The sequence below is a fragment of the Plectropomus leopardus genome, chromosome 19 (genome assembly GCF_026936395.1).
Source record: "Plectropomus leopardus strain MGB_pleo_1.0 chromosome 19, ASM2693639v1, whole genome shotgun sequence".
In the NCBI taxonomy this organism is placed as follows: Eukaryota; Metazoa; Chordata; class Actinopteri; order Perciformes; family Serranidae; genus Plectropomus; species Plectropomus leopardus.
The window spans coordinates 25,978,575-25,992,020 of NC_142194.1; the positions used below are offsets into that span (position 1 = coordinate 25,978,575).

Here is a 13,446-nt window from a genome sequence, read left to right on the forward strand (position 1 = left end):
AATAAAAATAAATAAATAATAAGAGTTTAAAAAACAGAAAAGTAAAAAAACAAGGAAAATGCCTCCAAAGATAACTATAAATTGTAGCAATAATGAATAAATAAACATACATTATTATGATAATTATTTATGTAGCTCCCTTCTCATTTTTTCAAGCTTTTAAAAAAATCATTTTCCAAATCCATAAATTTCTTAGAATGTGTGGGACATGTATGTAATTAAAAACTGTTGTTGATGATTGCTCTTATACTCTACTGACAATTGTCCATGGATGTACTATGTTTGATAAAGATATGCTTTGCTTGGTATTTTATTTTTATTTCACTTCTCTTTTCTCCTGTCTCCCAAGAAATGTGCTTGTCATTTCCTATGAGCCAGTAAATATAAGATATATTAACTGGCTCACCTTAGATATGGACCTATATATATTTTTTAAAAAGAAAAATTTAAATGCTATGCTATGAAAGGCAACCATGCACCCCCATCCAAAATAATCATTAGCAGGTGTAAATATAATCAGAAATACACTCAAACAATAGCCATCATCATCATTATTATTATTATTATTATTATTATTACTGGTTCTAGTTCTGCTGTGTACTGCGATTTTGCAATTGATTTGTCAACGGTAGCCCACAAGTAATGTCAACACTGTAATGTCGCTATTCCATTACTTTTAAATGCAATAAACTATAATGTTATGTAAATGTCATGTAGACTTTATCACTATGGACTGTTAGTTTTTGTAGTATTAGAATCAGAACAGGTGTCCTGCCAAAAAGTGATCGTATGCCCGAAACTGCCGTCCATAGGAAGTTTGCGCAGCCTGTTAAAGCTTTATCACTTTATCACCAAGTATTAACGTCTTTAGCTGCTCTCACATGGATCAAACAGTCGTAGCATGTAAAATACACATAACTTTATGTCCGTGATAAGAGCATAGGTATGTCTTTGTGAAACTTTAATGTTTCTTGAAACCCATTTTTTTTTTTACGTGTTTGCGATTTATAGCTTGGTCAGGCATGACATTTACACAGTTATTAAAAATATTGTTGTCCCCGTTGTTTGTATGCGTTTAATATGTCTAAACATTTGTTACGTGTGGAAAGTAGTCTGTCATACTTTACGGATGGGTAATGTAATATAAAGGTATTATTTGCTATTATGTGTTTCACAGAGACATACCTGTGCTCTTACCACGGACATAAACTTTTGTGTATTACAGATAAAAAAATGGCTGAGCATGACCAGCTATCATCAACATTGAGCAAAGACGCACGCCGCACGTACGTACGTACGTACAGACCAACACAACAGAATTACCCAAGTACACTGCGTAGAGTCGCACAACTAAATAGTAGCACGGCTGAAATCACAACAATGCCCGAAGTCACATACATGCGGACCATAAACACCACAACAGCTCTGTTTAAACCCTTCATTTACCCAACTGAATGTTTAATAACCGCAAGTACAACACACATTTCTGACAACGAAAGGAGCCTCTATAGCATGGCCCCTGCTTTCAGACACGATACGCAAAACCTAATAAAACGGAATAACTAACATAACACAACAACATGTAACTAAACATGACAATTGCATAGAACTGTTTAAGAAATGCAACATTACAATAGGAGACTAGGCATAAACACACACAAGAATACGGCCGCCAGGCATCATGGGATACATGTCTCTTTCGCAGCGCACAGAGTCTGGTGCTACAATACAGAAATATCACTAGGCTATAATCTACGGCAAAGAACAGTGGACACAAGATAAACATGAAAATCGCGACCCACCCTCCCAGTCAGTGCAGCTCTGGTCCTTGTTGATGCTAATACAGCTGGAGCCGCTGTTTTCCCGCGGAATGGAATCTCAATGCACAGTCCCTCCTTCATCCTTATATTTCTGGGTCAGGTCCTTTTCAAAACCGAGTCGAATAAGATACTGTGCGCGGATAAAATACACTCCTCTGATGATGGCTAAAATGTTGTTCAAAGCTAACAATGAGCTAGCACCGGCAACTTCTCGGCTAGCTGCGGCAGGTACAGGTCTTCAGCGGCTGTACCGCCCTCAGCTGATATGTCCTTGTTTTTAAACCATTTTCCTGTGTCCATATTTAATTTAAAACAGAATACTACCATTTTCAGTTTCTTTAAAAAAAAAAATAATAATACATAGACTAGTTGCTCCAGTTTCTACCTGTTTGATAACTTGAATTTAGCTGGGCTGTCAGAGACGTCAAATGGGCGGGCCCGCGAGCCCCCAGGAAGTGCGCCAGGCTCTGATGCAAAATTCACATAGTGGCCAAACGTGGAATTACACCGTCCGGGTCGGTCATGTGATACCCACTGTCTCTGAAAATGATTTCCCCATTGACTTAAATTGGGAAAGAGATATCTGTAAATCAGAAAATAACTTCTTTGTGAGCGTGAGGGGTTTTTTTTGAGCAGCTCTCATAGGGATAAAAAGGGCCCCGCCTCCATAGCTGTATCCATATTCTTAATACATCCTGGCCTGGTTAAAATGTCAAAAACATGTCATAAAAATGCCATAAAAATGTCATAGTAGGCTATAATATCTCATAGAAAAGTCATAAAGGTCACAATAAAAGTCCTACTATAGTGTATAATAAAAGTAATTAAATGTGTAAGAGTGTAACATGTCAAACTATTTGATAAAAGTCACAATAGGCAATTGAACATCATAAATAGAGGTCATGATAAAATCCTGGTATAGTATGTAATAAAAAAAGTCAGTCTATGTGCTTTGTTTGTACGACAATGCTGGTTGCCCAAAACTGCACACAGTCATCAAATTTTGAGAGCCCTCAAACCAAGATTTTTGTTTCAAAATGCTCTGAAATTGTTTAGCTTTCAAGTTTTTAAAATTACTTCTTGGGGTGAATTCTGAGCTAGCAGGGAATGTTCCCACAGCATTGGCTAAAGGTACCTACAAGCTGCAATCATGTTTTAAAGAAAACATTTTAATCTAATGTTCAAAGAATATTTTAAGGATGTTTATCATTTCAAGTAATGTTCCTTAAGGTTCAATGCTGACTAAAACGTAAAGATTTAACTGCAACATTCAGAGGATGTTTTGGTGATGTTGAGAGGTAACAGATCATAGAATGTTCTTTTTATAAAATGTTCCCACAATGTTACATATGAACAAAAGAATTTAATATTGAAAGCAATTCATAACATGTTATTGAGGCCTTAGATTACAGACCATTTTATTTTCAATGAAAATGTAATGTAATGCTATATGGTAACAATAAAAAAAGAATTTCTAACATTTTTTTTATTTTTACAGAGAACGTTACCCTAACTTTAAGAAAAACATCCCCGCCCCCAGTGTTAAATAGGTGATTATGGCCCTGTCATTTGAACATAATTGTTCTGTGTTACCTTAACTGGTGGCTTTTGTTGCCACACTTCGACAATAACTTCCCCCTGTAAGTCAAACAAAAGGCTGCATCGGTTAACAATAGGTGTCAGTCAGCAGGGGGACAGACTGAGGGATGTCCCGGTCTCGGGTCAGCTCCAGGTCGCTCATGTCCCCTAAGCAACGGCCTGATTAATGCAAACACTGCGTTACTATGGAGGCCGAGACACAATCAGTTTAACACACTCACTCACCGGGATTGACCCGGGGAGCAGCGGACATGGAGGACCCGAGACTGGACTTCATAGGGGAATATGTGCTGCGGACTCTCAAACTGAAACAGGACAAATGGCAGAAGTGCGTGTCCAGCGAGGACAGCAGACAGGTGCTACAGGAGTTCCTAGACAGCACGGAGAGGAGGACTCTGGTGGTGTTTGTGACCGCGGCCGGACTGCTGCAGTCCGCTGCGGCCTTCACAGCCGGCTGCAGAAGCAAGGCGGTCTACTTTGTGAAGCGGAGCGGTACAGCGTTGCGGCCGGACTCCATGCAGGATAACCTGGTCTACGGGGACTTGTCTTACGCTCCACTTGAGCACTTTTCTGCTCTAGTTGAAGAGGTAAGCAAGCAGCAGAGCAGAACGTGTTAATTATTGTTAGATGCATGGAGATGTGGCTGAACATGACCAAGTGTATGTCTCTCTGCCACACTGGAGCTGCACAGCTGTGAGTGTCAACTTTTAAACTGTGTCTCTAGGTCCATTTCTGCAGTAATGTAGCGTACTTTTAGGCCTACTTAACTTGAATATTCTATGTTCCTTATATGTGTTTTTACCACATTTCTACTACAAATACCCAATTTTATGCAGGGGCGTATCAACCCACAAGATTTGCCCCTAGTTAACCACCCCCTCAACTCTAATTTGCAAATACTTTGTGAGAGTGGTGGAAAGTACCTAAAGGACTTTAAACCTTTGAACCCTGAAGAAATTGGTGCTATTTCTTTCTAAAACATTTGGGGAAGAAATGCAATAAGCAATTTGGCAAGAAATGTTAAACAATCAGTAGATTTAGAAAATTATTTTTAAAAAGCTAGGTTAAAAATTTAGGGAGCTAGGAAAAAACTTCATAATGGTGTATTTTAAATCATCATAATGGTGTATTTTAAATGATGTTACTAAATGATTGTACTTTTAAATTTTTCTTGTAATTACTAGAAAGTAAATAAACTTAACCCTAACCAGATAACAGTTGTAAAAACAAAGTGTCTAATGTATAGTTATATAACACTTTAAAAAGGGCCATTCTTCACATTCACAAAGTTTACAGGTGATACCATAAGAATATCTGGCTGATAATACTTTTGTATATATGTATATTTTACTGACATTGTGTTAATATATTTTTTAGTGGTTTTTAGTAACAATATTTGGAACTTTTATTAATTTTTGACTTCATTTGTCATCATGAAAACTTAAGCCTCATTGGGTTCACATTACACTGTATGATTGCTGTGGCACGCATTGCCCCTGTCATATTACTCTCACAATTGTCGCATATTGGCATGTAGTTCTATTTAAGTGCTTTACGTAAAAATAAATAACTGTTGGAATAATAATTGAAAAAAAGTTCTATAGCAGTACAAAAATAATATAGTCCAGTAAACAATTATACATATTTTTTACTATGGTGTGCACTCGTCATTAACAAAATGTAGATGAGTGTTGAGTGAATTAAGCAAACCAGGTTACATAAGTGCAATGTAAACTAAAATAATCAAAGCTATAAAACTAGGTTCTTTATTGGGCCCTCAAGGCCCCCAACATTTAGTGAGGCATAAAGTAGGCCTATTAAGCACATTTGCAAATAATTACATAATCAAAAACTCATTACTGCACATTTATATGGTGCCTTCGGGCCCCCTGAGGGTCCGGGGCCCTGATGCAGGTTCCTTACTTTGCCTCTTTATTATCCAGCTTCACTATATCTATCTGACAGTAAGCTATTGTTACTTTAGACACATGAAGGTAATATGTACAAAAAAGATCTTATTAAATATGATATCTTGTTATAATGTTAATAGTTAATCGCTGGTCCACCACAGCTTGATAAAAACAATAATAAATCCAAATGTTATAAAGCCCAGCACCACTTGGGGTATTCTGCCCCCCCTCTCAGAGTGGTACGTTCCGTCTCTTCAGCGTAGTTCGCGAGGACATCAGGTGTGTCAGTTAAACCACTTTTAGCAGTAAGGCTAATTAAGTCCAAAACGAATGTTTGTGCCTTTATTTCTGACTTTTGCGTGCGTCCATTGAACTGTAAGTACATCAAGTCAAATATGACAATAGTTACATGCATATTCATCGACTTAAAACACCATTCGTGCGTCCTTTCTTGTCGACTAACGACACTGCTGGTTATGCTAATCAGGTCCGCTTCAGAGCAATTAGCTTCCACCTGTGCAGAGCCATTTCGTTTTACTGGGATAATATAAAGTGCGTAGCTGGTACAAACTGGTCTCATAATTATACCTAGTGGTAATTTAAGACAGGCAAAGTGTTAAGTTATCATCCAGTCCTAACTCATTGAATGCCACTGACGTATATATACGTCGTTCAAAAGCTAGCGCTTGAGTGCCATTGACGGATATATATGTTAAAGTGTGTTTTCGGTGGCTGGCACAAGGGGGCGCTTTCACGCTCCCTGTGTGTAAGTTTGGGGCTGCTGGGATTCGTAGTTGTAGTACAAAAGACGGTAGCTCGAAGCATGTAGTGGAGTAGCCGGGATCAGAGAGCAGAGTGATCTGTAATCTGTTGCTGTAGTTTCGGTGATTCGAAACTACAGCAACGAAGCTACATCAATTCAATATCGGCATAAAATGCCCCCCAAAAAACGGAGAGGGTCAGAAGAAGAAACTGTCATGGAACACCCGCCCCCCCGGTTGTCCGAAAGCTGCAGGTAGGAATAATGGAATAGGACTCCGGCTCTATTTTGTGGATTTTCTCTCTCTGAACTGGGGCGATGATTTGTGCTGTACTTTCCATATTTATTTTATCCATTTTTATTTTACAATAAAATAACATTTGTAATACAATTTTCAGATGTCTTTTGTGTCATTGAAGGCAAAATTATAACATTCAAATCACTGTTTTGCTTGACAGACTCCCTTTCACAAAAATGCATATTTCTCAGTTTTCTAGAAAAAAGTGGTCTTTTTGATGAAACTAGCCTCTATTCAACTTCAGATAAATCAAGAATGGAACAAGGTGCAAACAAAAGTATTTTTCCATGACGAAAAAGAGGGTTTCTTCTTTCATTTGAGCTATTCAGTGTTTTCAGAGTCTTTGTACAAAATATTCTGTGGGTCTTGAAAGATGACTCAAAATGGCTGGAAAAGCTGGCACAAGCCACTTACCATTAAATAACAGGGCTGGCACTCAATGAGTTAATGACATTTGTAAGTAATATGTTTGCCGGACTATGTTTGTTTGCAAGACGCAACGCTCAGCTATCCTCCTGCCTTTCACAGTAATACAGTACATACCTATATGACACTGATATGGACCATTCTGCTGCATTATGGGAACCAGCGGTGGAGGAAGTATTCAGTCCCTTTACTTAACTAAAAGTACTAATACCATACCATGAAAATACTATCTTAAAAGTAAGTCCAGAATCTACAGTTAAGACATTTCAGGACCAAATTCAGAGAAAAACACCTCCAAAATTTAAAAAAGGGGGAAAAAAAGTTTATTAACTCAAATATTGTATGCCTAAATGTTTATTAAAATGTTTGCCAAAGTACCCAACTGAGAAATATCTAATAATTTTTCTGTGTCGTGAAAACTCCTGTTTCCTTATACTCTTTCAGGTCGTGGCCCCACTGCTGTCTAACAGAAAGAACCACACTGAATGGCCCCAGGTCGTGTCCCAGGATGTCTTACGCCACGTCCACTCCCTCAAGACCAACGTGTTTGTGGTGTCAGGCCAAGTCCAAGGCAAGACGCTGCTGCCTCTCCCTGCAGGCTCCGAGAGAGTAGAGCAAGCTGCCCTAGAGACAGACAAAAGGTAAACAAACACATGAGGCATAAAGGTTACTGTCAGTCCATCATATTTCCCACTTCTGAAGTAAATGGTTTCCTTGTGAAACTTCACAGGGGGGAAATAGTGGAAAAGAGCATCATCCACTCCTTGGAGTCCGCAGTGATTGAGTGGAGCCATCAGATCCGCGCTGTCCTGAAGAAAGACTCCTCTGAGGCTCTGCTGGAAGGCAAAAACCCCACACCACACACAGAGCTGCTCTTCTGGAAGAACAGGTCAGCACCTCTGTTATTATGGACACTGAATATCTACTGGCACCTTCTGAGAAGCACTTGTTCCAGAGCTGTGATTGTGTGAAAATAACACGTCCCTACAGGAGCCCAAAGTTGAATTGTTTCAGAAGTTTTTGCTGGTGTTACTAATTATTCAAGATCCAGAACACCAATGCAGTGAAGTGAAAAATGTAATTTGGAACCCAGTGCTCTCTTTGTATTTCTTTACATAGCAGAATTATTTGGTCTGAGGCCAAGATTCTCTATTTTTATCATTCATTGCACAAATGTGATTAAAAAAACTTGTTTGTTCTCCATCTGTTTAATACCTCATTTGCAGATATTGACTGCATCCACTCCAGCTACAAAAACTGTTGATAATTTAGCTAAGCTATAATGTAATTGTTTACTAAATGGAAATTTACTGACGTTTAATCATTAAATAGAATTGGTAACTAAACTGCACGCAGGGACTTTTCCTCAGTATAATGCAGATGCAAATTTGCACTGTTATTCTATGGATTATCTTTACAGCTCCATTGGGTTGGGCACTGATTCTGAAAAGAGATGTTGAATTTTAAAGGATTTCTTAAAATGGAATATAAAAGGAAATTACACTCGCGTGCTGAAACTTAGACCAAAAACCCCCAAACTTATTTCCATAGTTATTTAGGTTAACTGACCCTTTAGATGGCCCTGGAGGAGAGAGACCATGAATTATTTGAGAGGAAATAAGTTGATTTCCGTAAGCATGAAGTCTACAATAATACTCCAAATAATAAATATGTATCACCTTAAATATGCTGATATTCTAAACAGATATATAATAACATGGTAATATCCTCACCATGTGTAATGATGGTACCATAACTTACGTTAACATAATGTAAAAAACATTTTTGAGTGTATTTTATTTAACTTGATGATTACACAGGTTGAGTCCTGTATATGACAATGCATCATAGTAATACCACTTAATAAAACATAAATAAAAAACTTGACATGACAGAAAAAATATTTTTACTTTCCAGTGTAAACAGAGAAGACTTTTACTAGTAATAAATTGAAAATGACCCAGCCAGCTAAGGACTCAGCCTTTGGACAGCCACTACTTTGTGCAACAAATGATGTAACTAAAGCCTGTAGAGTGGCAGCATATCTGTCTGAAGTGCAGAAAAGTATAGAATGTCATTTGCTGATCCTGACCAATCCTGTCTCTGTGTTGGGGATAATTAATGATAATAAATAATCAATGAAGTAACTGTGGTGCCACCTGTGTAAATTTGCACAACAGCTCTCTCATTCTGGCCATGGTCCTGTCAGTCCTGCTCTTTGATAATTACAGGTATTTATTAAGCTCAGAGGAAAGATTCCTATAAACAGCTGTAACAAAACGTAAATTGGGGGGTTAAAACCCAAACCCTATCCTGCATTGCATTCAGTGGCATAAGGAGACATTAATCTAACTGTTAGACACTCTGTCCTAATGGCATTAAAGATTGTGTTTTTATCGACATTTTAATTTGTGATAGACATAAATAGGGCTGGGAGATAGTAAGGAAATTAAATATCACAATACTTTTGGCCAAATACCTCAAAATCTAAACTAAGACACGTTGAATGAGGCAAAACTCAACATATATGAAAAGTGTTTTTAAAAACGCAAATGGCGATGCCTTTCAGTTCTTTAACAAAACAAATAAAAGAATGGCCTCTACAGGGTTTGAGGAGGATTTTACCCACAGCCTTAGTAATGGACTTACAAGCAGCTGTTTCGACACAAACCACTGGTCTTCTACTAATGTGACAGCAACCTTTTTTTTCTCCTTAAAGATGTGCAGACCTGGAGTGCATCCACTCACAGTTCAAATCTTCAAAGGTGAATAAAATGGCGATGCTGTTGGAGGCTGTGGAGAGCAGCTATTACCCGGCTTTTACTGACATGCAACAGGATGTCCTTGCAGGTAATGACACAGTCCGTACACCTGACAATAGACAAATGAAATGAGGGCCTGCTTTCCGAGATGCAGCAATTGTTTGGATGATGGGCTAAAGCGTGACTCACTGTGAGTTATCACAGGGTTCCTACGTAGTTTGGAATTTATGAAATTTTATATGGATTGTAGTCATTTCCAGGATAAGTATGGAAACATGAAAAGAGAGTATTGAAAAATATTTGTTTCCAGACTATTACCCCTGTTACGTTTTTTACTATAAAATTTAGAATTTCCAAAAATAAATTAAGCACACAAGCAGAGTGTTGTTCATGTTGTTTTGAGCAGGCAGCTAGCAGAGCCAAAATTTTTACCCCTGTGTGAGAGAGTGCAGGCCAGATAACCAAATATTAAGCTTGTCTGAACATTTATGAGTTATGCAGTGATATGGTTATCAGAAAAGTAAACAGGATTCTTTTCTTCTTTCTGCCTCAGAAGGCATAACCTTTATGGCTGCGTCCATCATTGTTTATGTAGGTACAATTGAACAAGACTGATTAAACAAGAGTGCAGTGACAATCAAAATACCAACTAACCATCTTATTATTTTTTCAACTCATTTTCGGTTATTATTTTTGAAAGAAACAACAAATATGGAGGGAACAATAATATCTTTACTCAATATGTTAAGCTACAGTACCAAGTAACAATCGAACATTTGGCAACGTAATAGTATAAATACTCAGTATGTATCATACAAGTTAAGAGGTATATTTTTTAACAATTAAAACGTCTAGCTATTTGTACTCGGATGTCAAATATGATAAGAATATTCTTCTGGAAAGTCTGGATATTGGGATCTGAAAAAGTGCAAATTTTTTTATTTTTGATTTTGAAAATGTGTAGGAACCTTATTATCACCATTAACTTTTTACATGTGATATTCTGAGACCAATCTGATGTGAATCTCATCTTCACTCACCAGCCTTGGAGGAGTCAAAGGACATCTGCACCTTCTTGAAGCCCCTGCAGCGCCTGTTTGAGGACATGGAGAACGCAGAGTTTCCTGATGTTCGGGATCAGATCGCTCCTTTGATGCACACAGTGTGCCTGGTGTGGGCCAACTCCAGATATTACAACACCCCAGCACGCCTCATCGTTCTGCTGCAGGAGACCTCCAACCTCCTCATACAGCAGGTCAGCAGGTCTCTCCTCTGTGTCGAGTGGCTATCAATCCCAAGAGCTCGCTTTTCTTTTAGTATCATTTTTATGGCACCAATCTGTTTTGCGAAGAAGTCATTACTGTGGTGTTTCTGAACTGTCAGAGGTCACCTGTCAGCACAGAGTGGGTGGGTGATACTGAGAGTTTTTTTCTTGGAATTTGTGCTGATGAAGTTTTACTGTCTGTGTGTGGAACTCGTCTATATTCTTCTTAGCTGTGAAGGCTTTCACTGCGCACCATTCCCTGTTCTCTTGGTCCCTTGTGTTCAGTGTTTTGGAAACAAACCTTTGTTTTTGCTGACAGAAATGTATAGTGTACCAGAATTCTGTCCCAGTAAAGACCAGCCACCAGGGCTGGATTATCTCACCAGGGGGGCCCAGGGCAAAATTTAGCTGTGGGCCCGTATTCACAACCCTCCCCAGAGCTTTTCTCTCTTTTTTTGTATCCTGTGGCGTTTCAGTACCCACAGTGCACATAGCAGACTACACATGGCAGTCCTGATTTATTTTGCCCAGAACCCTGGAGACCAACCGGTTATCCCACATGGAATACTATCCTGCCCAAATTTTCTGTGTGTCAGTTTGTATTGTGTGCAATATCTCACTTCTGAAGGAGCATTCACCGTGTTAGCACAATATTAACTGAAATAGTTGTAGTAAAAAGACAGGGTCTCAAGATCAGGTGGCTGTCTGTTAAGCATGTAGCAATAGCTACAAGACAAATCAGACACTTTTTAGGCAATTAATGTGTGTGAATTAAACAAGCAAAATATAATGTGACTTTGTTAGCACATCAAAATGGAACTAGATGGCACTCAACTGCAATATCTCTTTCTGGAAACCTGGCCTGGTTACTCAAGATAGTTCACAGACCTTTTTGTTCGCAGTTTCATGTAGGAACTATTTTCTTTCTGTCAATCTGTGCATGTGATAGTGTGTGATGTAAACAACAATGCCATTCTCCTCGGCTGAGCTGCAATGTCAGCTAGCTCAGTGATGCCAGGTGAACTAGCAAGCTTCCTTCTGCGTGGTGATTTAGTTGGCGAGTGCAGTTTTGTATAAAGAGAGGTATCAAGCAATATAGCCTCAAGAAGTGACTGCAACGACTACAGTATACAGTGAAAGGAAGGATATATTCATGACTGCATTGTGTATATCCAAATACCACCAAGTTACTCAGGGGCAGAAATAATATAAACAAAAGAATGTCAGCCTTGATTTCTTTTGGCCGATAATTCATATCTTAAGATATGTCAGCAATCAACCTGTATGTCCTTTCCCAAACGTCTTTAACATTACCACAGAAATAAAGTGAAAGCAAATCTAGCTGAAGTTGGTTATCTGACATTTAACTAACCCTTCATGATGTGGCCAAATGTTTGTCAGTTTGCGAGCATTTGCTAACATTTGCAACTAACTTAAGATGTGACTATTTACAACGTAATGTGCCTGTGAAGATTGTGAAAACAATATACTGAGTGTTGCGTTTACAGGTCCCCCAGCTACATCTTCAAAACATCTTAATTTTTTGACATTCATCATAGATAAGCCTAGCACATAGCATATTTGAGTTTGACAGGAAAGGAAAAAGAAAAACCTGAAGCTCGATCAACTGTTACTGGAGCACAGAGCAAAAAGGGCTGGACTTATGAACGGTTCATAAATAGAGCCATTCATGATATACAAATAAAACTAAAACTAAAGCTCCATGTCCCAGGCAGGAAGTTAGCATCCACACCAATTGATGATCTGTGTAGAAAATACCCAATACCTAATACCCACAATCTACAGGGAGTTATGTCCTCTTGCTGCCCATTCAAAATACAGATGTCTGGCATCACTGTTTGTAAAGGACAGTTACACGCTTTTACAAATGAAAAAGCTAATTCTTTCATGACATTGGGGATTATTAGCTAAATATGTATCTGTCACTGTAGCAAAAAGAAACCTATTACTGCTCTCCACCACCAGGCCCGGGCGTATATAGTCCCAGAAGAGGTTCTGAGAGGAGAGGTTTCAGAGAACCTCCTGAAGGTGCAGACGAGCTTGGAGATCCTGCAGCTGTTCAAGAGCACTTACGAGGACCGGAGGGCCAATCTGAGCCAGTACCAGAAAAACGGCAACTTTGTGAGGCCTTGGGACTTTTCTCCACTGTTGGTCTTCTCTGGACTTGACTGCTTTATTAACAGAGTCAGGACCATTAAGGTGTGTATGAAAACACTAAATATCTGCAGTATTTGGACTGTGTATTGTGGTGGCAAAGTTAAACTTCTGCTTACATAAAAGATCAGGCATGTCCCTACAGTAATACTGAAGTTTAGCTTGATTGCCCTTTATTTCCCATTTCTTTTCCCCAATAGGACATGTTGTTGACAGCTGTGGACCTGCTGAAGCTTGAGAAATTGGAAATTGGAGGCGTCCGAGGCCGAGTGCTCAGCCAGCAGGTCCAGTTGCTCCACCAAGAGTTCATGGACACATATAAATTGTTCACAGAGAAGCCTTATGACTGCTTGGACCTCAACAACAGGGTATGGCGTATTAGGATCACAGGGTGCATGACGGCTTTGTTCACTTGCCTGCTGGGAAAAATAG

At 38.8% G+C, this 13,446-nt stretch overlaps 2 protein-coding genes across 2 annotated transcripts in view; one reads left to right on the top strand and one right to left on the bottom strand.

Moving 5' to 3' along the window:
* The window catches only part of myocd (myocardin), a 173,889-nt gene extending 171,674 nt beyond the window's left edge, over positions 1-2,215 (bottom strand). Inside the window, exon 1 of the mRNA XM_088070030.1 lies at positions 1,803-2,215. The gene's annotated coding sequence lies outside the window, so the exon portion shown is untranslated. The remainder of the gene's footprint in view (positions 1-1,802) is intronic.
* Positions 2,216-3,648: 1,433 nt separating this feature from the next.
* dnah9 (dynein, axonemal, heavy chain 9) overlaps positions 3,649-13,446 on the top strand; it is a 186,454-nt gene continuing 176,656 nt past the window's right edge. Inside the window, exons 1-7 of the mRNA XM_088069941.1 lie at positions 3,649-4,006; positions 7,258-7,454; positions 7,544-7,702; positions 9,533-9,663; positions 10,619-10,830; positions 12,826-13,059; positions 13,215-13,382. Coding sequence (XP_087926067.1) covers positions 3,671-4,006; positions 7,258-7,454; positions 7,544-7,702; positions 9,533-9,663; positions 10,619-10,830; positions 12,826-13,059; positions 13,215-13,382 — 1,437 coding nt within the window. The 5' untranslated portion in view covers positions 3,649-3,670. The remainder of the gene's footprint in view (positions 4,007-7,257; positions 7,455-7,543; positions 7,703-9,532; positions 9,664-10,618; positions 10,831-12,825; positions 13,060-13,214; positions 13,383-13,446) is intronic.